At 46.5% G+C, this 25,684-nt stretch overlaps 2 protein-coding genes across 7 annotated transcripts in view; one reads left to right on the top strand and one right to left on the bottom strand.

Moving 5' to 3' along the window:
- The window catches only part of AMHR2 (anti-Mullerian hormone receptor type 2), a 50,747-nt gene that overhangs the window by 7,912 nt on the left and 17,151 nt on the right, over positions 1 to 25,684 (top strand). The window contains exons 4-8 of one of the 4 annotated variants that reach the window (XM_056555230.1): positions 14,084 to 14,161; positions 19,604 to 19,675; positions 20,372 to 20,493; positions 21,179 to 21,415; positions 22,954 to 23,068. In XM_056555230.1, the coding sequence (XP_056411205.1) occupies positions 14,084 to 14,161; positions 19,604 to 19,675; positions 20,372 to 20,493; positions 21,179 to 21,415; positions 22,954 to 23,068 (624 nt within the window). The remainder of the gene's footprint in view (positions 1 to 14,083; positions 14,162 to 19,603; positions 19,676 to 20,371; positions 20,494 to 21,178; positions 21,416 to 22,953; positions 23,069 to 25,684) is intronic. The other 3 variants (XM_056555232.1, XM_056555231.1, XM_056555233.1) reach the window with 3 other exon arrangements.
- Positions 1 to 25,684, bottom strand: part of LOC130355292 (cell division cycle-associated protein 7-like) — a 56,031-nt gene that overhangs the window by 20,224 nt on the left and 10,123 nt on the right. The gene's annotated exons all lie outside the window — the stretch shown is intronic.

The following is a 25,684-nucleotide window of genomic DNA, read 5'->3' as shown; positions in this document are numbered from 1 at the left end:
TGCGAAAGAAAGCCACGGCAAAACTTAGAGTCCCCATTAAATTTGTCCGGCAAGGACAGGCGGAGGCTAGGAGTGGCCACTCGCTGCGGAAGAGGTGCAGGAGCTGGCGGAGGAGATGGTTGCTGCTGCTGTAGCTGAGACTGAATCTGCTGTAGCTGCGACTGGAGTTGCTGAGTCATGGTGGTCAAGTACGACAGCTGGTGATCTTGTTGGGCAATCTGTCGGGCTTGCTGGGCGACCAGTGTGGGGAGGTCGGCGACAACAGGCAGAGGAACTTCAGCGGGATCCATGGCCGGATCTACTGTCACGATGCCGGCTGGCAGGAGGTGGATCCTCTGTGCCAGAGAGGGATTGGCGTGGACCGTGCTAGTGGACCGGTTCTAAGTCACTACTGGTTTTCACCAGAGCCCGCCGCAAAGCGGGATGGACTTGCTGCGGCGGTAGTGACCAGGTCGTATCCACTAGCAACGGCTCAACCTCTCTGGCTGCTGAAGATAGGCGCGGTACAAGGGAGTAGACAGAAGCAAGGTCGGACGTAGCAGAAGGTCGGGTGCAGGCGGCAAGGTTCGTAGTCAGGGTGGATAGCAGAAGTACTGGTACACAGGCTTTTGGACACACAAAACGCTTTCACTGGCACAAGGCAACAAGATCCGGCAAGGGAGTGCATGGGAGGAGGTCAGATAAAGGCAGGGAGCAGATGGAAGCCAATTAAGCTAATTGGGCCAGGCACCAATCATTGGTGCACTGGCCCTTTAAGTCTCAGGGAGCTGGCGCGCGCGCGCCCTAGAGAGCGGAGCCGCGCGCGCCAGCACATGACAGCAGGGGACGGGAACGGGTAAGTGACCTGGGATGCGATTCGCGAGCGGGCGCGTCCCGCTGTGCGAATCGCATCCCCGACGGCCATGACAGTGCAGCGCTCCCGGTCAGCGGGACCGACCGGGGCGCTGCGGAGAGAGAGACGCCGTACGCGCTCCGGGGAGGAGCGGGGACCCGGAGCGCTAGGCGTAACACACGTTTGATGGACACCAAACATAGAAGGACCGTCAGTTTATATGACAACAGTTTCAGGGAAAGATCGTCATTGTCCTCCCACGAAGCAAACATATCGAGCAACCTGGAGACATCCCAGGTCGAATGATACCTAGGCCGAGGGGGACGTTGAAATTTTATGCCGCGCAAAAGTCTACAAACCAGCGGGTGTTTGCCAATCGGTAGAGAGTCCACTGGGCAATGGTAAGCCGCAATAGCCGACCGGTATACGTTAATGGAGCTATAAGACTTGCCAGATTCAAAAGAATCCGCCAAGTAGTTCACCACTACAGACACAGGTGCATGTATGGGATCAACTTGCCGTTGATCACACCAACGAACCCAGAGCCTCCAGGCTGATCGATATGCCGATCTAGTCCCGGGGGCCCAGGCCAGGGCGAGGAGATCCCTAGCTGATCTTGAAAGGTCCTGATCCGCGTCCGAGACCCCGAAACCAACCTCGCCAGGAGAGGCAGTTTGCCCTCCATCACCAGAGGATGGAGACCCCCGGTCGGGTTGGTGAGAAGGTGTGGAATGTCGGGTATCACTCTGGGATAATCCACGGCCATCCCCAGAAGGAGAGGAAACCATGTTTGTGTCGGCCACCAAGGCGTGATCAGCACAACCGTCGCTCTCTGGTTCGTCGTATGCAGGAGAACCCGGGGGATCAACTGGAAGGGAGGAAAAGCATAATGCATTCCCCTCGGCCAGATGAGGCAGAGAGCGTCTACCGCCGATGCCTCTGGGTCCGGCCTCCAGCTGAAGAAATGGGTCAGCTGGTGGTTGAGGCGGGACGCGAAAAGGTCCACGTATAACGGACCCCACAGGCGCCGCAACTGCAGAAAGATTGAGCGATCCAGCCGCCAATCGCTGGAATCGAGGAGATAGCGAGAATTCCAATCGGCCACCGTGTTGGAGACCCCTGGAATGTACTCCGCTACCGGGATAATGTTGCGGGCTAGGCAAAAGTGCCAGAAGTCTTTGGCAAGGTCCGCCAGGATCTTGGATCTGGTGCCCCCCAAGCGGTTGACGTATTGGACCGCCGCCACGTTGTCCATGCGTAGTAACACACAACAATTGGACGAACGAGGCATGAAACTCTTGACGGCAAAATATGCCGCCAGAAGCTCCAATGCATTGATATGCAGGTCGACCTCCTTGACGGACCAAGTCCCTCCTGTGGAAATCTCCCCGCATCGAGCGCCCCAGCCAAGCCGGCTCGCGTCCGACTCTATGATGACGTCTGGGCATGGGTTGAAAATGGCTTTGCCGTTCCACTCGACGGCATGACGAAGCCACCAATGTAACTCCTCGATAGCCGCCGGACAAAGGGGTACCTTGTCCGCGTATCTGAGGCCCTGGCGCAGATGCAAGATCTTGAGCCTCTGAAGGGCTCGGTAGTGCAAGGGGGCCGGAAAGATAGCCTGGATGGAAGCCGCCAGGAGCCCCACCAGGCGCGCCAGAATCCGTAATGATAAGCATCCTTTGCGCAGAACCGCCCTGATTTCTTTGTGGATCAGGGCTAGTTTGGACTTGGGGAGCCGCAGCAGTGCGCGATTGGTGTCCACCAAGAAACCCAGGAATTCCATCTCCTGAGCTGGAATCAGAACCGACTTTTCTCGGTTGATTATGAAGCCCAGAGTATGTAGCAGTGATATCGCCCACGACATGTGAAGGGAGGCCTGAATTTTGGAGCGGGCCATGATGAGAAGGTCGTCTAGGTAAATGATCAGACGAACCCCCCCTGCTCCTCAGAGCCGCCACCACCGGTTTCATCAGTTTGGCGAAACACCACGGGGCGGACGATAGGCCGAACAGAAGGCAGGTAAATTGCCACATGCGGCCCTTCCAAAGGAATCGGAGGAACTGTTGTGACTCTGGGTGTATAGGGATGGTGAGGTAGGCGTCCTTTAAGTCCACCTTCACCAGCCAGTCTCCTGGCAGTAGGAGATCCCTGAGGGAATGAATTCCCTCCATCTTGAAATGGCAATACGTGACATGTTGGTTCAGGTCTCGTAGGTTTATGATCGGACGGTAGCCGCCCCCTTTTTTCTTCACTAGGAAGAGGTTGCTTACGAACCCTAGGGAAGATGGGTCGGATTCCACGATCGCATGTTTGTACAGGAGATCCCGCACCTCGTTGTCTATGAGGGCAACGTTTTAGTCGGAAAAGTGAATAGGAGGTGGAATCACACCCAGAATCAGCAAGGATTGGAGTTCTATGTGAAACCCCCCCACTGTCTGAAGAATCCATACGTCTGCTGTAATCGCAGACCAGGCGTGGGTAAAATACATCAGTCGACCCCCCACAGGTATGTGAGAATGTGGAATGGAAAGTACACTCACCGGTAGAAGGGCGGGAACGGGGGTATCCACGTCCGCCACGACCTCTCCATTGTCGGCCTCGAGGAGGGAAGAATGGTGATGGTTGAACCACGGGTACGGTGTAGGAAGGAGGAGCCTGTGGATACTGGTATTGGGCGAAGGGTCTGCCCTGTGGCCTATAGGGAGCAGAACGGCCGGCAGATCGGCCTCTACTTCTGCCGGCCCGGGGAAAAAAATTTTTGGACCCCGATTTCTTTAAGGAATTTTGGGCCTTATCTAAGCCCGTAAAAAGGCCAACAAATCTATTGACATCTTTCATTAGACTGTCCCCAAAAAGCATGCCTGCTGCCGAAGGACCAGGTTCGGTCTCGGCCAGATGGGATAGTTGCGGGTCGAGGCACATAAGGATCGACCGGCGCCTCTCAACAGAGCAGGTGGTATTAGCAGTACCTGCTAGACAAATGGCTCTCTGAGCCCACCCACGGAGCTGACGGACGTCCACAGGTTCATCCGTCGCTGCAGCATGTTCCGCTAAGTTAAGGATTTTAGTGAGGGGGCCCATTAAATCAAGGATACGCTCCTGTATAGTCTTGAAGGAGCGTTCTATTCCTTTCTTAGGGAATTTTCCTGATTTTAATAGATATTTCATCAGGATGGGATCCACTCAGGGGTGACCACCACTTTATTGGGGATAAAAGCTCTAGGGCATTCAGCCCTCAGCTTATTACGGCTGCACCTATCCAGAGAGTTACGGGCCCAAAGCTCTACATATTGGGCCACATGGGGGAGCGGTGACCAGTCGCCCGATCTCGGATGGGAGATTGCGTCTGGATGGAACAGGGGTTCTCCTAGGGCATCTAGGATAACATTGCCCTGCGTGGCAGGGTTGGCGTCGGTGTCGAGCGCTGTATCCCCAGCATCCTCTTCAATATTGGGGTTGGACTCATAGTCCTCAGACTCATTGGAAGAACCCGAAGAACCCTCAGTAGAGGAGTCTACATAGGAGTCGGGTTTTGCCCGTCTAGCGGACTTATGCCTCTTGCCATGTAACTCCCCGAGGCCCAGGGGTCGAGCGGGGTCTGAGGGATGCTGGGGTTGACAGACCGGGGTAGGAACTGTCTGGAGCATATTATTATCTTCCCCTGCCGGGGAGTCGGAGGTGTGCTTCCTTTTATGGGAAGCCTTGCCCTTTTTTACATGCGGCTCTCCACCATGAAGTGGAGGGACTGGGGCATGGGAACCCGGCTGATGCGGGCCAGAGGACAACATGGACGAGGCCAGGGCTGCTTGGACCGACCTGTTAATTAAGTCCTGGATCTGGGTGGCGGTCATAAATTGCGCCGAATCCAGGGAGAGAGCCTCACCTCTGAAAGGGGCAGATGAAGGTTCCTCAGCCATATTAAAGTTTAGGTTAAAAGGAAGTGCAAGGAATCTTGGGTAGTGACTGAGGGGTTAAATTATGAACCCAATGTGCACAGAAAACTCCTAACTAGACGGAATAAATTCCGTTCCACAGGAATATGCAGTATGTGGGACACTACACTACCTACATAACACAGTACAGGGCTCCGATCCTCCACACCGCTGGCGTTGCACTGTCGCTGCGGTGGGAGGGGAGCCCGGAGTCCTTGTACCCAGGGGGCGAAGTCTCGCGAGACTACGTCCCTCTGAGTTCTGATTGGAGGTCCCAGGAGCGCCTCTCCACGAGCGCAGAGACGCCGCCCCCTTCCCGAGCGCAGGCCGCAAGTGAGAAGCGGCCAGCCAGGGAGAAGAAACTCCGCCCCTAGCCCGCGCGCGCGAACTCGGACGGAGAAGAAGGCGCAAGAAAATGGCGAAGAAGGGGGGAGGGGAAGGTGGCGATAATAGTGAAGGAGGTAAGAGGGAGACGCCGGAGCGGCGACAGTGAGGAAAAAAGGCCAGAACCGGGAATTTCCGGCGCTGGGCAGAAACAATATGAGGAGAGAAAGAAATGAAAAGAAAAACGGAACCTGTGAGTACTAATCACTCAGATAAGCACCACACAAGGTCTTACTATAGAATAATATAACAGTATACAATAAAGACAGATATACAGAAAAATAATCAATGTATATAGAGTACACTTATCTTGGGTCTGCTATGAGCAGAAAGAAAGAGGAAGATCTATATGGGGGCAGTCCTTATATAGGGGCTACAGAGGAGGAGTGACTACTGTGGTCCTAGGACTGCTGGGAGTTGTAGTTTGAAGTTTTTTCTTTTATTGAGTTGATTACCAAAGTGTTCTGCTATGGGCATTATTAAAGAAAGAATAATGCATAAGATACTCGCCTCCTGTCTGATATATAACTGTCCTTTATTCTGCCATAATAGAAGAATCCTCTAGATACCTAACATTGTATACAGAAAACACTACTAGAGTATTGATTCCAAATGATTATAACTTTTATTCCACATGTTGCACCAACAATAATATTTAAAATATTAAGGCAGGTGTACCCATAAAAAATGCGGGGACATCTGGCACAGTTTATATACCGTATATACTCGAGTATAAGCCGACCCGAGTATAAGCCGAGACCCCTAATTTCAACCCAAAATCCCAGGAAAAGTTATTGACTCGAGTATAAGCCTAGGGTGGGAAATACATCATCCCCCCCTGTCATCATCCAGACCCGTCATTAACATCCTCATCATCATCCCACACATCCCCCCTTATCATCCCCTTATCATCCCACACATCCCCCCTTCATCATCCCCTTATCATCCCACACATCCCCCCTTCATCATCCCCTTATCATCCCACACATCCCCCCTTCATCATCCCCTTATCATCCCACACATCCCCCCTTCATCATCCCCTTGTAATCATCCCACACCCCCCCCTTCATCATCCCCACCCCCCTTCATCATCCCCCCCCCCCCTTCATCATCCTCTTCTCATCATTCGCCCTCAGTGGTCTTCAACCTGCGGACCTCCAGAGGTTTCAAAACTACAACTCCCAGCAAGCCCGGGCAGCCATCGGCTGTCCGGGCTTGCTGGGAGTTGTAGTTTTGAAACCTCCGGAGGTCCGCAGGTTGAAGACCACTGCGGCCTTCAACATCATACAGCCCCCTCTCACCCCCTTTAGTTCTGAGTACTCACCTCCGCTCGGCGCTGGTCCGGTCCTGCAGGGCTGTCCGGAGAGGAGGTGGTCCGGTGAGGAGGTGGTCCGGTGAGGAGGTGGTCCGGGCTGCTATCTTCACCGGGGGCGCCTCTTCTCCGCGCTTCCGGCCCGGAATAGAGGCGTTGCCTTGACAACGACGCAGAAGTACGTTGGCAATGAACGCACCTCTGCGTCGTTGTCACGGCAACGTGACTATTCTGAGGGCGGGCCCGAAGCGCTTAGAAGAGGCCTCCCCGGTGAAGATAGCAGCCCGGAACCACTATGCCACCGGACCACCTCCTCTCCGGACAGTCCTGCAGGACCGGACCAGCGCCGAGCGGAGGTGAGTACTCAGAACTAAAGGGGGTGAGAGGGGGCTGGATGATGTTGAAGGCCGCAGTGGTCTTCAACCTGCGGACCTCCGGAGGTTTCAAAACTACAACTCCCAGCAAGCCCGGACAGCCGATGGCTGCCCGGGCTTGCTGGGAGATGTAGTTTTGAAACCTCTGGAAGTCCGCAGGTTGAAGACCACTGCGGGTGGAGAGTTCACTCGAGTATAAGCCGAGGGGGGTGTTTTCAGCACGAAAAATCGTGCTGAAAAACTCGGCTTATACTCGAGTATATACGGTATATATCCAATATGTCTCATAAAGCAAGAGAATCACATACAACTAGTATTACCACTACTCAAAGTGCAAATAACAATATCTCAGGACTTATCTTGGTACTCCTATCCTATTAGGCACTATACATGAGAGGGTTAACAGGTAGTTACAAAAGTATCCTATTGCTATAACATAGTGTAATTGTCTTACCCATGCGGGGCTGCATCAGTATACGGGGTTGCAGCAACATGACTGATGCAGTCCCACATGGGTAAGACTATTATACTATGTTATAGCAATAGGATACTTTTGTAACTACCTGTTAACCCTCTCATGTAAAGCTCGCAATATATGTCCGTGGTGTCGATGACAATCTTGAAGTGTTGGAGGAGTTCCTCACAGTGATTCCAATGCATGGCCAGACCACTGCTCAGGAGATATTCTGCCAGCTGTGTAAAGCCATAGTGGATGCTGGCTTATTATGGAAGAATTTTGCAGGAATAACAAATGGTGGAGCGCCATGAATGACAGGGAGGAAAAATGGACTTGTGGCACATGTTCAAAGAAAACTACAAGAGGAGGGTGTGGAAGCGGCCATTGCTCTGTACTGCATTATCCACCATCAGCAGGTCCTTTGCAGCCCTTTGTGAAATTTATCGACCATATCAGATCCAGGGGCTTGATGCATCGGCAGTTCCGCACTTTTTTAGAGGAAATAGAGTCAGTATATGAGGATGTCATTTACTTCACCGAGGTGCGTTGGCTTAGTAGGGGAAACATCTTAAAGAAGTTTTTTTTTGAGTTGAGAGCAGAAGTTAAAGCCTTCATGGAGATGGATGGGGTGGCTGTTCCTGTACTAAGTGATCCCAAATGGCTCATGGACTTGGCTTTTCTTGTTGAGATCACTCAGGAGCTAAATATACTAAACAAGAAGTTACAAGGCCAGGGGCAGCTTGTCACTGTTGCCTATGACAATGTCAGGGCATTCACTGCAAAACACATGTAATAGAAAGCCCAGCTTTCTCAGACAAACCTCTGCCATTTCCCAGCAAGGTACTCATGGACTTGGGCACACCATTCAGTAGTATCAAATGGAGCTAATTGATCTTCAGTGCAATTCTGAACTCAAAGCTAAGTTCAGGGATATAAATGGAAAAACAGACAAGCTTGGACAATTTATGAGAGAATTGTCCACCAACTTTCCTGAGATTTCCAGGATGTTTAGGCGGATCATGTGCCTTTTTGGGAGTACCTATCTGTGTGAAACGCTCTTCTCCACCATGACCTTTAATAAGTCAGGGCCAAACTTACTGAGGAGTATCTTCAAGCCATATTGAGGGTGTCAGTTGCTTCCTCACTCAAGCCAAATGTTGCTGAGCTGTGTAGGAGGAAGCGCTGCCAGGTCTCTGGCAACAAGAAGTGGGAGGTAAGAGAAACCTATGTTCTGTACAACCGTTAATGTTTACAACTATTATTAAGATTGCATCAGTTTTACATTTTAGAATTTTGGTCCAATACTTGATGCGGTCCAGCCTAACCCAGCCTCTACCTCCAGTGGCCCCCAGAGACCCCTGCCTTAAGGTCACTGCGTCACTGTTCACCTCCTTGGGCCCTGGCTGAACTGTATAGGCCTAGCCCAGGATACAGTGGTATACCTTTGGGTGGTTTTAGACTAAACCACACCCTGGCATCACGAATACAAGGGGTTAATGTCATCTGCCCGAAAGGTAACAACATCTGCCCTCATCACACCCCGCTACCACAACTTTTGGCGTCCTACGAATAGGATACGGGTGTGCGCCTTAAGCCACAATTCCTCCCCTAGTCTGAACTGTGTCCAATATTGTCTGCAAAAACTGCATGCCGATGCGATTTAAGTCTGCGCTAGAAAGTGTATGGGACTTTGCAAATGAAAAGTGGTTTACTCGTAGCGCTTGTGAAAGAGAGGGGGAGGTGAAGAAAAGACTATTATCTACTACTGTGAACTGTACAGAGGTAGTACATAAAGGGTTAAGTTGGTCCGGAGTTACCCACGCACGAGAGCGGTCGCAACTCTGCCCCGTCAGTCCCCAGCCTCTTTAATCAAACGATGAGGAACCAAAGAGCCGCCCTGTGTTGCACAGGGGAAGATTTTGCCGACTGGACCAAAACAGGAAGTTCCCTAGGCGCAGCCATATTGGAGGTTTCGGCTGCTGCATCTTTCTCTGCTGCTATCCGTCAAACACCCGCTGCAGCGCAGACACCAACGATTGTCAGTATTAAGTCTCCAGTGTAAGTACATGCTAGCATTAACCCATTAGCACCTGCAAGTCTGGTTGAAAGACAGATTACAACCAGGTGCCGGCAAAATAGAGGGGGAGCATCTATTACAGTACCCCCATCAGTCAAGTCCAAGCCGCTGCAGCACTTCAGCAATCATCTTAAAGGGGAAAGCACCTTATTCTTCTTAAAGCGACAGGGCACTCAAAACTCAACAAGATGTCAGAACCCAGCTCTCCAGATCAACCAGGCGACAGCGCCCCTTCATCTCCACCAGCAAGGTCATCACCTGCCCCAGCAGCCAGGATCTTGCCAGCTCTACCTGCAGTCAGCATCAACAGTCCTAGTGTTCCAGCGTCTGCACCGCTATTCATGGGGAACCCTGTCCTCCCTACCTAAAATGGAGACCCCTTCACCCTGAAGGATTTCAAAGAGAGAATCCAGAGTTTGTTTGTCTTTTATTTGTTCCCTCCTAATGAACAGGTGCAGTTGTTCACAGGACAACTCCAGTGACCAGCGCTAGAGGAGCCTCTGAGCAGGTAACTGTAGAGCACATCTTTGAAGGACTGTATCAGGTATTTGAGTCACATTCTCCATCAGAGGTACGTCTCCAGCTGTATGAAAGGCGACAAAAGCCAGGTGAGACCTTGAGAGCATATGTCGTAGCCCTACAGAATGCACTAGAGACTGTTCAAAAACTAGATGGTATAACTCCTAAGCAGGGCAATAAGGTGTTAATGGACAGACTTATTGATGGGGCTCATAATAAGTGGGACAAAGCCCAGCTGAGAATGTTAGTGGTCGAAAACCCCAAGTTGTCCTTCCCCGCTTTCAAAAGACTGGCTATCCAAGTGATTACACCTGTTCCAGAGCCACTAGGGGCGGTAGCCAGATCTATACCACCTTCTTCACCAGCCCCCGCCCCAGTGTCCTCTACTATGCCAGTCACTGCAGCCTCAGATTAACAGAGTGTTAGGCAGGATATTGAACAACTGACTAAGGCTGTGAAGGAGCTTGCCACCTGGGCCGCTCCACCTGACCATGAACCGCCCCTGCCTAGAAAACCTGCCCCTGCTCCCCACAATTTCAATTACTGCAATCCTCCGTCCAATAGACCCTCGGGGGCTCAAAGACCCTATTGTACTTACTGTAACAAATCAGGACATTGGAAAATGCAGTACTGGGATTTAAACGGATTTCCCCTGAGGTCGCTGGCCGGCCCTCAGGAAAACAGTCACCAGGTCCAATCCCAGAACGACCTAAGCCAGGACTCTCACTTTTTTGTCGCCTCCTGCCCCTATGTAAAAGTTATTGTAGAAGGTTTACCGTTTGAGGCATTGATAGATACAGGGTCACAAGTGTCTACTATACCTAAAAGTGTTTTCTATCAGTATTGGGATGCTAGTTTATTGTGTGAGCCTGATGATGTTAACTTCCAAGTAGTTGCGGGTAATGGGCAACCAGTCCCCAGACATGGATTCTGGGAACCAACCATTCAGTTGGGAGAGCATGTACTTAGTGGGCAGGGAGTGATTGTAACTAATGTGACAGATAAGGGGTCTGCTGAGTTTATATTGGGGATGAAGTATTAGATGCCTTGCATGCCTTTCTTCCCCATATGTCCCCTTCAGGCCAGCGGGCTGCGCAGCACCATTTGAAAGTTCTACATGCGGAGCATAAATTTGCCAACAAGTAAAGGGAAATCTGCAAAGTACGAGTTCAAGACATCAGGTTGGTGACCTTAGAACCCAACACAGAGACCATCATCTGGTGTTGTGCACATCCCGGAGTCAAGAATAGGGATTATCAAGCCCTGCTGGAACCTATGCAGTTGGAAGATCATCCTCTTGTTCGAGCTGCGAGAAGCCTTGTCACTGTCACCAGCGGGAGAGTCCCGGTGCGGTTAGTAAACCTGTCTGATTCTGCTACTTTCTTGCCCAAATACACTCCTGTAGCTCAGCTGTGCCTCCTAGAGTCGAAAGACATTGTGACAGAATGTCTGGTGGCCCGACAGCGTGCCCAAAGGATCCAGTATGAACCCTTCAGAGCCCTGGTGTGCGCAACTCCAGGTTGGAGACGACACTACCCCAAGGGACCAAGTCAATGGAATCATCAATGTTGCCAAGAGGTACCATGAGGCTTTCAGCAAGCACCCCACAGACTTTAGGCAGACTTGAATGATTCAGCACTGAATCCTCACAGGTGACAGCCCACCTATCTAGTAAAGAAACCGTCAGGTCGCGCCCGGAATGTATCCGACTGTCAAGAAGATGCTGGCCAAAATTAAAGAGACAGACGTAGTCCGGGAAAGTCAAAGCCCCTGGCCGGCGCCACTTGTCCTAGTCAAGAAAAAGGACGGAACCATCCGCTTCTGTGTCAACTACAGGAAATTGAACAATGTCACACATAAGGATGCTTATCCATTGCCAAGGATCGAGCAGTCACTCACCACCCTCGGGTCGGCTGCTTACTTCTCCTTCCTGGACTTAACCAGTGGATATTGGCAAGTGCCCATGGCCGTGGAGGATTGGGAGAAGACCGCCTTTGTGACACCTATGGGACTGTTCGAGTTTAAAAGTATGCCGTTTGGGCTGTGCAATGCCCCTGCTATGTTCCAGCGTCTGATGGAAAGGTGCCTGGGCCATCTGACTTTTCAAAGTGTCCTATTGTACCTGGATGATGTCATTGTGTATTCCAAGTCCTACCAGGAACACCTTAGCAACCTGTCAGACGTCTTCCAAGTCCTGATCAAGCATGGGCTGAAACTCAAACCATCAAAGTGTCACTTGTTCAAACCTCAGGTCCACTACTTGGGTCATGTTGTCAGCATAGAGGGAGTCCAGAATAATGCTGAAAAGGTGGAAGTTGTCAAGAACTGGCCAACCCTGCACGGTGAAAGATGTCAGGAGCTTCCTGGGGTTTGCCGGCTACTACCGCCGTTTCATTCCCCACTTCGCCCAGATTGCAGAACCCCTCACAGCTCTCTTACAGGGTGTGGCGAAGGAGAATACTGATGCCAGTTTTGAAGGTCTGGGAGCTGTCTTGTCCCAAGTCTAGGACAGACAAGAGAAAGTAATTGCCTATGCCAGTTATAACCTGTGAGGAGCAGAGAAGAACGATGCAAATTGCAGCTCATTCAAGTTGGAACTTCTCGCCCTGGTGTAGGCGGTGACCGAAAAAGTTCAAAGACTATTTGGCCTCCACGCCATTTACTGTCTACTCGGATAATAATCCATTGGGCCACCTGAACACTGCCAAGTTGGGTGCCATTGAGCGTTGGGCTTCAAGATTAGCCAATTACAGTTTCATCATCAAGTATAGAAGCGGAAAGTGGAATGTCAATGCCGACGTACTGTCTAGGATGACCCCCGGCAAAGAACCCCCTGTCAAATCCGTGTGGGAAGGCGGGGAGATTTCCCCATTCTACCAATGGTTCGTGAACCAGAATGTTGTGACCGCCCTCATGGATGGTGAACCCAGGTCCAAAAAAGTAAAAGATGACCTATACACCTGGAAGACACTTCAGGACGAAAGTCGAGTCATGAGGGATCTGTTGGACTACCTTCTGGCGAAAAAGGTACCAACCCGTCTACGCCGGGCCCAGTGTGACTACGAGCTGAAACGTCTGTGGCAACAGAGGAAGCGACTGTTTGTGCACAAAGGACTGTTGTACCGAAATTCTTTGGATGCGGTCTCTGGTGATTGACTTCATCAGATTCTGGTTCCCTGAAGAGATGAATCGATGGTCCTCAATGCATATCATGATCAGTCAGGACACTTTGTAGTCCACAAGACCGAAGCTACTGTCAGGCGCAGATTCTATTGGATCGGAATGCGGAGCGACGTTGAGAAATGGTGCTGTCTGTAACGTCACCAAGAACATGCACAAGGACGCAAGAGCACCTCTCCATTCCATCCAGAGTGAAAGGCCTAACCAGTTTGTCATGCTTGACCATGTCAATTTGTCTCCTACCCGGTCCGGGTAAATCTATGCTCTCACCATGGTGGATCACTACTCTAAATGAGTTGTCGTTGTCCCTGTCAAAGCAAACTGGAGCCAAGTTGTAATACCACACACAACCTGGGGACAGACGGGGAGCTGTTTTTGAAAGAAATTAGCTCAGTTTTTCTATTCTTGAATAATCTCTTTCATAACTAGCAGCAGTATTGGCAAAATAAGGTGGGTCCTTCTGCCTACACACGTGAAAAAGAGAGGTGCATACTTAATATGCCTAGAGGCAATGATCCTGACTGTGGAGGTCATCCAATGAGAGAGGAAGTGCAGAGGTGTGCACAGGATGGCAAGACAGTACACTAAGGCTAGGTTCAGACTATGGAATGTCCGCTTGGACTGAACTAGTTGGTGCTAGGACCACTCAGACTTGTATTCTGTGCATATTCCACCCAAAGAATGATCAAGATCCTTTCCTCTCAGAAATTCCGTAGTGAGAACCCAGCCTTACCCTCTCCATCACCAGGGGCCATCGTGCTGCGTCCTATCACTGACCAGTGTCATACCTATTGTGTGTAGCACCTGGAGATGAGGAGGAACCAGAAATCAGGAGCAGTAAGTAAACAGATCTATCTGGTCTGAGAATTGTATTCATTTTAAGGTCTTGTCTGAAGTCTGCTGTGACTCGAGATCTAAATTTATTTTGCTGTTGGTTTTGGGGTTTGATGCTTCACCTACATTTCATACTCTTGTGGATTTGCTACAATTGGTTGTTTTTTTCCCTATTCTAGATTTAAATCCTGAATCTGCCATTGGAAGCAGTACTTCAGATGAGAACCAGACCGCACTACAGAGAGAGCCTAACAAGAGTGAGTGTGGTTTATTCACTGCTGGTATATTTTCACATGTTCTGTTTAGTCATTGTTGGTACAGTATTTATTTATGTGTATCGGTTCTTGAATTTTGGTATAGTTTTATCTGTACGGTTCATTCCCTGCTGGTAAATGCTTATGTGTAAAGTCAATTCACTGCTAGTACAGTATATATTTATGTGTACGGGTTATTTACTGGTGATGTATATAATGTGTGAAGTTTTTTCTTTGGTAAATAGATCTTTATCTATGCAGTTGTTGATCTGAGTTCTTTATGATTTATAATGTGTGTGGGGACTGCAGCTTATTATTAGGTTTAGTAGGATGAAAACTGTAAAATAGATAATTAGAAAATTGTCACTACAAATTAAGAAAATGTTTAACACAAAGCCTGATTTACACAACGCGTCATTTTTTGATGAGACATGTTTTTTTTTTTTTTTATATTCTTTATTTAAATTTTCAAAAAGGTATAACTCATTTCAAGGCAAACAATGACAATCTTGATGTAAACAGTCATAGAAAAAATAAAGCAGATTAAGAGTTTGGTTTGTAAAATTATAACAGATATATCACAGTAACATTCAGTTCTATACCCTTGACATATGGTTTCAATAAACTTTTTAAGTAATAAACATTACATTTAAACTGGAATATTTGCAGTTTTGAGTAAAGACATTTAAATGGGTTATTCCAAGATTAAAATAGTTAACGGTAAAAAAAAGAGGTCAGTTGTCGCTCAAGGGAATGGCGCAGCAGTATGCATGCTTGAATACTGCTCCATTGTTCAATTCATTTTCAATGGGATTTCTGCACCTTGCCAAGGGCTGAACTCTAAAAGAAGGGGAGAAACTAACGCTCCATAGTGTAAACACGCTCCAATAAAGGAACTGAATTTCAGGCAAGAGCCGTTTACCAAAGTTGGTTGTGTAGCCTCATACACAACAATGGGAAGCATGAGGAAATGGGAAGCGTGGTCTCCAGCCGCCGCTCTCCTGCCGTATTGATGGGATAAAATCAGGATAGGCTTCGTGAAAGGTCACAGGTTAGTGAGCACTGAAAGGATCCAACACAGTTAAAAACAAGGACATTTTAGTAAAAAATGCAACGCGTTTCACTGCGCATGCGCAGCTTCATAATGCATGACAGGTGTAGAGAGATCAACCATTATAGCAAAAGATTAACTCTTTGTAGACCACAATAAAATCCAATATACAGAATGCATGTACAACATAATATTATATGCAGCCTAATTATTAAAATTATTATTAATTTTAATATTAAGCTGCATATAATATTATATTGTACATGCATTCTGTAGATTGGATTTTATAGTGGTCTACAAAAAGTTAATATTTCGCTATAATGGTTGATCTCTCTCTACATCTGTCATGCATTATGAAGCTGCGCATGTGCAGTGAAATGCGTTGCATTTTTACCATTAAATTGTCCTTGTTTTTAACTGTGGTGGATCCTTTCAGCGCTCAGTAACCTGCAACCTTTCACGAAGCCTATCCTGATTTAAAGGGCTGAACTCGGCTATGTTTGTTTGAAAGTCCCATAGACAGTGAGTAGAGTGGCAGCTGACTGGGCCCCTGACCCTGTTTGCCAGGTCCAATAGCAGTGGTTTACCCTGCCTTTATGGTAGGTATTCCACTGGCCAAAACCACTGAATCTGCAATAGGCAAGCAGCTTGGTGTGAAGAAAATCAACTGTGGGAGCAATTATTAGAAAATAGAAGACATACAAGACCACTGATAATCTTCCTGGACCTGGGGCTCCACACGAGATCTCACCCCATGGTGTCAAAATGGTCACAAGAACAGTGAGCAAAAATCCCAGAACCACAGGGGGGTACCTAGTAAATCACCTGCAGAGAGCTGGGACCAAAGTAACAAAGGCTACCATCAGTAACACACTACCCCGCCAGGGACTCAAATCATGCAGTGCCAGACGTGTCCCCCTGCTTAAGCCAGTACATGTCCAGGCCCATCTGAAGTTTGCTAGAGAGCATTTGGATGATCCAGAAGAGGATTGGGAGAATGTCATATGGTCATATGAAACCAAAGTAGAACTTTTTGGTATAAACTCAACTGTTTAGAGGAGAAAGAATGCTGAGTTGCATCCAAAGAACACCATACCTACTGTGAAGCATGGGGTGGAAACCTCATGCTTTTGGGCTGTTCTTCAGCAAAGGGACCAGGATGACTGATCCATGTAAAGGAAAGAATATGTGGGGTTTTGAGTGAAAACCTTCGATCAGCAAGGGCATTGAAGATGAAACCTAGCTGGGTCTTTCAGCATGACAATGATCCGGCTTCGTAAGAAGCATTTCAAGGTCCTGGAGTGGCCTAGCCAGTCTCCAGATCTCAACCCCATAGAAAACCTTTGGAGGGAGTTGAAAGTCTGTGTTGCCCAATGACAGCCCCAAAACATCACTGCTCTAGAGGAGATCTGCATGGAGGAATGGGCCAAAAGTACAAGCAAAAGTGTGTGAAAACCTTGTAAAGACTTACAGAAAATGTTTAACCTCTGTCATAGCCAACAAAGGGTATATAACAAAGAATTGAGATGAACTTATTTTCCACCATAATTTGCAAATAAATTCATTAAAAATCAGACAATGTGATTTTATGGATTTTTTCCTCATTATGTCTCTCATAGTTGAGGTATACCTATGATGAACATTACAGGCCTCTCTCATCTTTTTAAGTGGGAGAACTTGCACAATTGGTGGCTGACTAAATACTTTTCCCCCCACTGTATATATGATAAAACAAATACATAATACCGAATGTTATATTGCTTGAAGTGCACATCTCAGTTTCATAATGAATGCTGCTTTCTCTTGCTCTGGACATGATCTCACAGCCTGGGAAGCTTATCACTGGGGAACCACAGGTGCTGTTGGGGGAGGACATGTGTTTCTCTGACTGGATTTCTTATCAGCTTAAACTAGAGAGATGCGCACCCTGGAACGCAGTCCTGTGACTGGATGAACACTACCGGGGAGAAACCATGGAATGTAAGCAGTCTGAGTTAGGGAATGACTAGACTTTGATGTCCATCAAAGAAACATGTGACAAGGGGAGTGTTCGCAAACAGTCAAGAGCTTGAAAGGACGGCATTAGTGATTTATAAAGGTGATATAAGCATTTAGATTTACGGATAGTACCCTTTATTCTAAATGTTTTACATTATTGCTCAAGATGTACAAAAGTGTAAAGGCACCTTCCTATGGTGTCCCCGATGGTGTTTTCTAATGTAAAAAATGGCTCATTTAGCTATGCTAAATCTTTATAAACCTATATTCTTGATGGTTTTCTGCTATTTTATTGGTAAACTGTAATATAGGTGATAAAGATCCAAAGAAATAGAATACACTTGGCACTAACTGTGTGAGCATGGACTAATACAGTTCATAGGTAGCAGTGTGGTTCCCTAGAAGCTCATAGCAATCTGTTCCGGTTCTGTCACCGTACGAATCCGGTATAGAGGCAATAGCAATGTAATGAAAGAAAAAGACAGAGCACTCTCTCAGATGTTGCTGCAGTGGCTTCTTTATTCGTTCATCAGAACACAATGGGAATTCAGCGGTGTAGGGAGGCAGATGGTGAGGACGCGGGGGTATGGATCGACGGGCCGTTCTCACACGAGGCGTGAGAATGACCCGTCGATCCATACCCCCACGTCTTCACCATCTGCCTCCCTACACCGCTGAATTCCTGTTGTGTTCTGATGAACGAATAAAGAAGCCACTGCAGCAACATCTGAGTGAGTGCTCCGGCTTTTTCTTTCATTACAGAAATATAGGTGAGATTGCTCTTGATGAATCGTGTCCTACCCAAAAGCATCCGTTTCCCCAATGATAAAATTCCTAGGCTGTGTGATTGCAGTCAGATCCAGAGAAAACAACATTTATTTTAAAACTAGCGTGTGCTCATCTCAAAACAGTTTGTTTCGATCCTACAATGTGAATGCTTGAGGAAGATCAGCACTGTAGGATTGAAACGTTGCACTGTTTTGTTTGAATGTGTGAATAAACCCACGGATTGAAATCACTGACTTGGAGTGCCGCTTCACTGCTATTTTATCTACATAGTATATGCTGTATTGTAGAAGGTCACATTTGACACTCACTGCACACGTGATTTGAATGCAGCTGTGAGGCTGGTATTCCATTTGGCTTTTTAAAAATAAAAATGCCTCAAAAATGTTTTTTTACATTTCTGTATGGTGTTTTTTTTAAGCCAAAAACACTGCAGACAAAAATTATCTGGGAGTCATTAGGGCTGTAAGGCTTAACCAATTTGGCATTTTTTCACCCTTTTGTGGCATTTTTGGCTAGTCATTGCTAGTTTTCCAAAATTGCAGCATATGAGAGTATGACTTTTTTGTGAAATCTTGGTGTTTTTCCTCCCATAGACATAAACATAAGTACAGACCCTTTGCTATGGCACTTGCTATTTCCATTTCTCTTGATCATCTTTGAGATGTTTCTACACCTTAATCTGAGTCACCTGTGGTACATTCAATTGATTTGGAAAGACACAGCCCTGTCTACATAAGGTCTTAAAGGGGTATCCCAGGATTTTTTTTTATTTGACTATGCTACAGGGGCTGTGAAGTTAGTGTAGTTAATAATATAGTGTATGTACCTGTGTGTGACGGTTTTCTCACAATTCTTCTGTGATTTTCATTACAATATTTATTTTTACCAGCATACAAAATGACTGTTGTCTCAGATTTTTCCCAGGTTGTAATGCGGCCGAGACATGACTCACTAGTCAGCTGATGACAGGGAGCCTGTCTGCTTCAATGGGTGGAGGGATCGCTTGGTGGGAGGGAGATCAATCTGCAACAGCTGTAGGCACCCTGATTGAAAACCACTGTTCTTTTGATGGATGCAGCTCTTTTAGGTTTCAATAGGTGGGGTGGCTGATGTGTGGGAGGGAGGAAAATGGAATTGTGTGATTTGTAGTCAAAAAAGGAAATTCAAACAGGAAATACCAGTTCACAAAAAGCTAGCCACAGTGCTAAGGTGATCTCACAACATAGCCATTTAGCCCTAAGACAAGAGCAGATCCTTCCTAAGCATGTCCATTACTGCCTGCCACGTACGTACTAAAATCACCTAATGGTGGATAACCCCTTTAAAGCTGACTAAATGAGTAAGGCTGTTTTTTCTGGCTGAAACGCGTAACCCCGTGTCCTGCTATCCTATGGCTTGAATCTACAATAAATTCTGGTTTTTATTGCACGTTATCCTGCGCTGGACCATCTATTTCTTCATAAATCTTTATTTATATCAGAACAAAAATCAAGCCATGAGAGGGAAAGAACTAACTGTAGAGCTCAGAGACAGGATAGTGGGGATAGAGTTAACCGATCTTTACTTGTTTCTAATATAAAACTAATGAACCACATGTGATTTTTCAGGGAATCGGGCAACTGTATTTGTGGCTCCCATTACCATCTTTATGTTATTGAGCATTCTGGGGTTCATCGTAGGTAAGAAGAATGGATAATTTTGTGTTATGAAAACTGTACAGCGTGATTCAAAAGGATGGTGCAAAAGTAAAGTCCTGTAGTTAAAGTAACATCAGTGTTAAATGGCCAGAGATTGAAAATCAAGCATATCTAGCTTAGTGGCCCAATTTGAGCCTAATTTGAAAAGCTTACATAGTGTGACATAGTATGGTAAAAAAAAATGAAGCAAGAAAAGCAAGAAGCTGGAAGATGTTGGAATTAGCAAGAACATGGTCATCGAAGGAACGCTTCCACGATCGTCAAACCTCACAACCTGCCCTCCCAGCCACAAGATCTGAATGGCCTAAAACAGACTGAAACAGTGGAGTCCAAGGATAGCTGGCACGTGTCTGGACAGAACTGGACTACCACCTAGACATCTGTCCGGCACGTGTCTGGACAGAACTGGACTACCACCTAGACATCTGTCCGGCACGTGTCTGGACAGAACTGGACTACCACCTAGACATCTGTCCTGTCACCAGTGGAAATCACTTTGAACATTTGTAGTGTATAGTTAAAACTTGGATGCATTTTTTATGTAAATAAATTGGCTTTATGTTCTCCTAGTGAGAACATATAATTTTGGCTATAATTTTGCGCCATCCTTTTTGCACCACTATGTATATTGAAAAATGCTTGTGTTCTTCTCCAAAATGTCTCTTCTATTTCCACTAGTAAGAAAAGGAAAGTACTGTCTGCTGGTGGGAGGTAAGAAATTGCTGGAAAACCAGGAGGTGCTTCTACAAGAGAAGAGTAGCCCTCCAACCCAGCCAGTGGAGGGACTCATCCTACTGCAGGTTTGCTCTTTGTCAATATCATGTGATATTAGTTCAGTCCGTCATGGCCTCCTATGAATTCAGGCAGAACTGAGCAATATGTTCTAGTTCTAAAACACAAATTCCCATCAGCAGTTTCATACCCATGATTAATTCAATCAGACCCAATCCAACTCTTAGGGGGCATTCTAATGCTGTGGTTGCCCTGTGGCGAGGGTAGCGGGTAAGTGAGGCATCTTCCCATGGTGGGGGGGTGGATTGGTTTGGCACACCATAGTATGTGCAGCAGCAGTTGTCTAGATACACAGCACCTCTCTCAACAACTTTATTCAACTGACAGAGGCTCTCTGTGTGCGGGCCAGAGGTCGGTCTATCTGTCAAGTGGTTGTGCTGCTTGACATTTGTAGATCCAAATGGCGATTGGCAGACCTATTTGACATTTTGATAGGATCCACCAAAGTTTCCCTCGTGTATGTGAACAGATCATAGTTTGTTTCATGCTGTCAAAACATGTGATGTACTGATGCCTTAAAGTGAAGGTCCTCCTTTTAAGGCAATGTCTTTTTTGAGTGCTTTATTAAATTCTGGATATATTTATGAAGGAATTTTGTGTGAATGTCTCTTATACCCAAAGATTTAATTGCAAATTAGAATCTCTGCACGTATACTGTTATCAGCTATTATCGCTATTATCACTGTGTTCCAGGCAATTCGAGAAGAGAGTCTGGCTGCAAACCAGTGGCTTGGTGCTCTGTATGGTAAGGGAGTTATCATAAAATGCTTCCCACCCCCTCTGAAGAAGCTTCACAGCCAAGAATGGAGGATGCTGAGCCTTCTGACCCCTCTAAAGCATGAAAACATTGTCTGCCTCCTAGCTGCTGGATCTGGTACCAAGGGGATGCTGGAGAATCACCAGCTTTTAGTCTTTCAACATTATCCAGAAGTGAGTGTATAAAAGTCTGCTTTATAACAACACGTTCTACACACACAATGGGGGAGATTTATCAAAACCTGTGTACAGGAAGAGTGGTGCAGTTGCCCATAGCAACCAATCAGATTGCTTCTTTCATTTTTAAAGAGGCCTGTAAAAAATGAAAGAAGTGATCTGATTGGTTGCTATGGGTAACTGCACCACTCTTCCACTACACAGGCAGGTTTTGATAAATCTCCCCCATTGTGTGTCTGACCTGACACCAGGACCCCACAGGTCTACTAAACTGGACGTAGTTCACCAGAACAATTAAGGTTCTAAGTTTGAAACTGGTCTTTAGAGTATTTTTTAAGCAGAGCAAAGAAAACCTGGAAATATTCCACAAAGCACAGGTAACTGGATACAATTAGTACTTCTCCAGCCGGACGAAGTGCTAATTAGCACGAAACCACCGGTGTTTGCCTCTGAGCCCCGTCTACTCCTTCCACCTTCCCCTTCCTTGAATCTCCACAGACACAGCGATGGACATGGGGAGTGCGGGATTTTCCATCTGGGTTATAGTTGTTGTTTAATCTGCATATTCATTTATCCGTGCACCTCCTTCACCATCCAATTTTCAGTTGGAATTGCTTTTGCTGGGATTTTCCACTTTTTTGTTGCCATTGTGAACAGTGCCTCCCCTTGCTTTCTGTGTTTACTTGCAGATTTGTAAATTACTTCTATTAAAAAAATCTTAACCCTTCCAATAATTATCAGCTGCTAAAGTTGAGTTGTTCTTTTCTTTCTGACCACAGTGCTTTCTGCTGACACCTCTGTCTGTCTTGGGAACTGCACAGAGTAGAAGAGGTTTGCTATGGGGATTTTCTTCTACTCTGGACAGTTCCTGAGACAGGTGTCATCACAGAGCACTTAGACAGAAAAGAAAAACTCAACTTCAGCAGCTCATAAGTACTGAAAGGATTAGTACTTTTTAATAGAAGTAATTTACAAATCTGTTTAACTTTCTGGAGCCAGTTGATATATAAAAAAAAGTTTTTTCCTGGATAACCCCTTTAACTATCTGGCACCAGTTGATTTAAACATTTTTATTTATTTTTTCCAGTGGAGTATCCCTTCAATCATCAAGCTACAGAAGAGATGCATATCTCTCCGTTATACCTTTCTTCTGCTTAGGTTCCATGTAGAGATGAGCGAACTTACAGTAAATTCGATTCGTCACAAACTTCTCGGCTCGGCAGTTGATGACTTTTCCTGCATAAATTAGTTCAGCTTTGCGGTGCTCCGGTGGGCTGGAAAAGGTGGATACAGTCCTAGGAGACTTTTTCCTAGGAATGTATCCACCTTTTCCAGCACACCGGAGCACCTGAAGGCTGAACTAATTTACGCAGGAAAAGTTATCAACTGCCGAGCCGAGAAGTTCGTGACAAATCGAATTTACTGTAAGTTCGCTCATCTCCAGTTCCATGCCTAGTTTTGGCTTACAAATACTGCAAAATACTAACCAAAATGCTGCAGTGTGAATGTGGTTTTAATCTTGCATTTTTCATCAGGGCTCATTGAGGAGCTACTTGACTGGTCGAACAACTAATTGGGACACAGCTTGTCGAATGGCTATTTCCTTAGCCAGAGGTTTGGCTTTCCTACATAGTGAAAAATGGAATGGGAGTAAGTAAAATAGTTTTTTTTTTTTAGTTTATATTGTAATCTGTGGTAGTGTTTCTGTTGTAATGATGGTACATCACTAGGATCACTTTCTGACCCAGGTCTAGTAGAGGAGCGTCTTTACAGCTTTTCCCTGTACAGAGGTGCTTTCATTTATCTACTGTGCAGAAAACTTTAAAGAGGTACTCCGCCTCTAGACATCTTATCCCCTATCCAAAGGATAGGGGATAAGATGTCAGATCGCCGGGGTCCCGCTGCTGGGGACCCCGCGCAATATAGCATGCAGCACCCACCTGTAACTGCTTCCGGAAACGCTGGAGGCTCTCAGGCTAATTCCACCCGACCACGTGGACGGAAGATTGTGATGTCACGACTCCGCCACATGTGATGTCACGCCCCGCCCCCTCAATGCAAGTCTATGGGAGGGGGCGTGACGGCTGTCACGCCCCCTCCCATAGACTTGCATTGAGGGGGCGGGGCGTGACATCACATGTGGCGGAGTCGTGACATCACAATCTTCCGTCCACGTGGTCGGGTGGAATTAGCCTGAGAGCCTCCAGCGTTTCCGGAAGCAGTTACAGGTGGGTGCTGCATGCTATATTGCGGGGGTCCCCAGCGGCGGGACCCCGGCGATCTGACATCTTATCCCCTATCCTTTGGATAGGGGATAAGATGTCTAGGAGCGGAGTACCCCTTTAAGTGAATGGGGTTGGCTACGCTGGAGAAAAAACACTTGCAGAGAGGACTAACTAAAGATACTTTATTTTCCCCCAAGGCCAGGCTATATCACATAGCCCCGCTGTGAAAGTGCAGAGGAAGGTTTAGACCTAAATTTCATAGCAAATGTATAGTATGTGCTGACTGGGAAATCCTTCACCTTTACTGTTAGAGTAGTGTTTTTTTTGTTTTGTTTTTAACCCCTTTACAATGCAGGACATTTCAGCATTCTTTTTTCCTCCTCTCCTAAGATCCATAATTGTAATTTTTATTAAATCTTCAGTTTCTTACCCCTATCATTCTTTTATTTTTATTTCCGGAGCTGTGTACCAGGCTAATTATTTGTGCCATAATCTATAGTTTTTATTTTTTAGCAATTTGGCAAAGATAGGACTTTTATTCACATTTTATTCTATTATTTGTGGGATATGATGTGACCAAAAAAACTGCACTATTGACCAGTTGTTTTTTTTTTTAATGTTAACGCCATTCATCATGCAGTTTCGATAACATTATATTTTAATAGTTCAGACATTTTCACACACGGCACTACTAAATATGTTTAGGGGTATTTTTTTGTTTACACTTTTTTATTAAGGGGAAAAAAAATGGTTTATGACAGTATCATGTAAATGGTAACAATAGCCCGCTAAGGAGATCACTTTGTGTCTGTTATTAGCAGCTGCGAGTAGCCAGCCGCCAGTAGTAGTTCCACACCCGCTCAATACACCCTTAACTGCCCCATGATGAAAATAAAGATTAAAGGGGTACTCCGCCAGAAAACATCTTATCCCCTATCCAAAGAATAGGGGATAAGATGTCTGATCACGAGGTTCTTGCCGCTGGGGACCCCTGGCCAGCAGTGGCAGCATCCGGAACACGTAAGCTTGGAGCTTTCATGTTTGTGATGCCCTTTGGATAGAGGATAAGATGTTTTCCGGCGGGGTACCCTTTTCAGAAGTTAAGTCTTTCAATTAAAGGGGGATATATCCACACACCCCAGGGGCAAACAACAACAATAGCCCAGCCAAGAGCCCTTCTGTAAGAACTGTACTTGGGCTTAGCGTGATGCCACATTAGCTTATTTAAGAGATACATATAGTATTTGTGAAGTCACAATATGTTACCTGTCCGAAACCTACATTTGGAGTCACAGCAGATTACCTCACAATAACTAGTCAGAAAGGCTCATTGGATTAATACAGTTGTTATATTATGGGAGTTACCTGATGGAAAGTCATTTGTGATGTCTTAATCCTTCCAATAATTATCAGCTGCTGAAGTTGAGTTGCTCATTTCTGTCTGGCAACAGTGCTCTCTGCTGACATATCTGTCTCGGGAACTGCACAGAGTAGAAGAGGTTTGCTATGGGGATTTGCTTCTACTCTGGACAGTTCCCAAGACAGGTGTCATCAGAGAGCACTTAGACAGAAAAGAACAACTCAACTTCAGCAGCTCATAAGTACTAAAAGGATTAAGATTTTTTAATAGAAGTAATTTACAAATCTGTTTACCTTTTTGAGCCAGTTGGTATATAAAAAATTTTGATTTCCCATTAGCTTTCCTGATTAAAACCCACTGTGATGTCCCAGCAGCCATTAGAAACAGTTGTGATGTCACAGTAGTATACATGACAGAAATGTGCTCATAATGACTCAGAAGAATACTTGTAAGAAATCCACTGTGATATCTCAGCAGCTTACTTCATGTACACAGAGGTGATGTCACAGTAGCTTACATGACAGAAACATTGAATAAGAGCTCCTTGATTTCTACATATTAATTTAATGACAGTGGGGTAAACACCACAGATCACGTCATGTATGGCTCCCCAGCTTCACTGTATTTGTAACATGGAAGACAATATACACAGCCCCTGTTGGTGCAATTAGTACATAGAAC

The sequence above is a fragment of the Hyla sarda genome, chromosome 2 (genome assembly GCF_029499605.1).
Source record: "Hyla sarda isolate aHylSar1 chromosome 2, aHylSar1.hap1, whole genome shotgun sequence".
Taxonomy (NCBI): domain Eukaryota; kingdom Metazoa; phylum Chordata; class Amphibia; order Anura; family Hylidae; genus Hyla; species Hyla sarda.
Note: the sequence above shows the minus strand (reverse complement) of the source record. Positions and strands in the feature narration are given on the sequence as shown.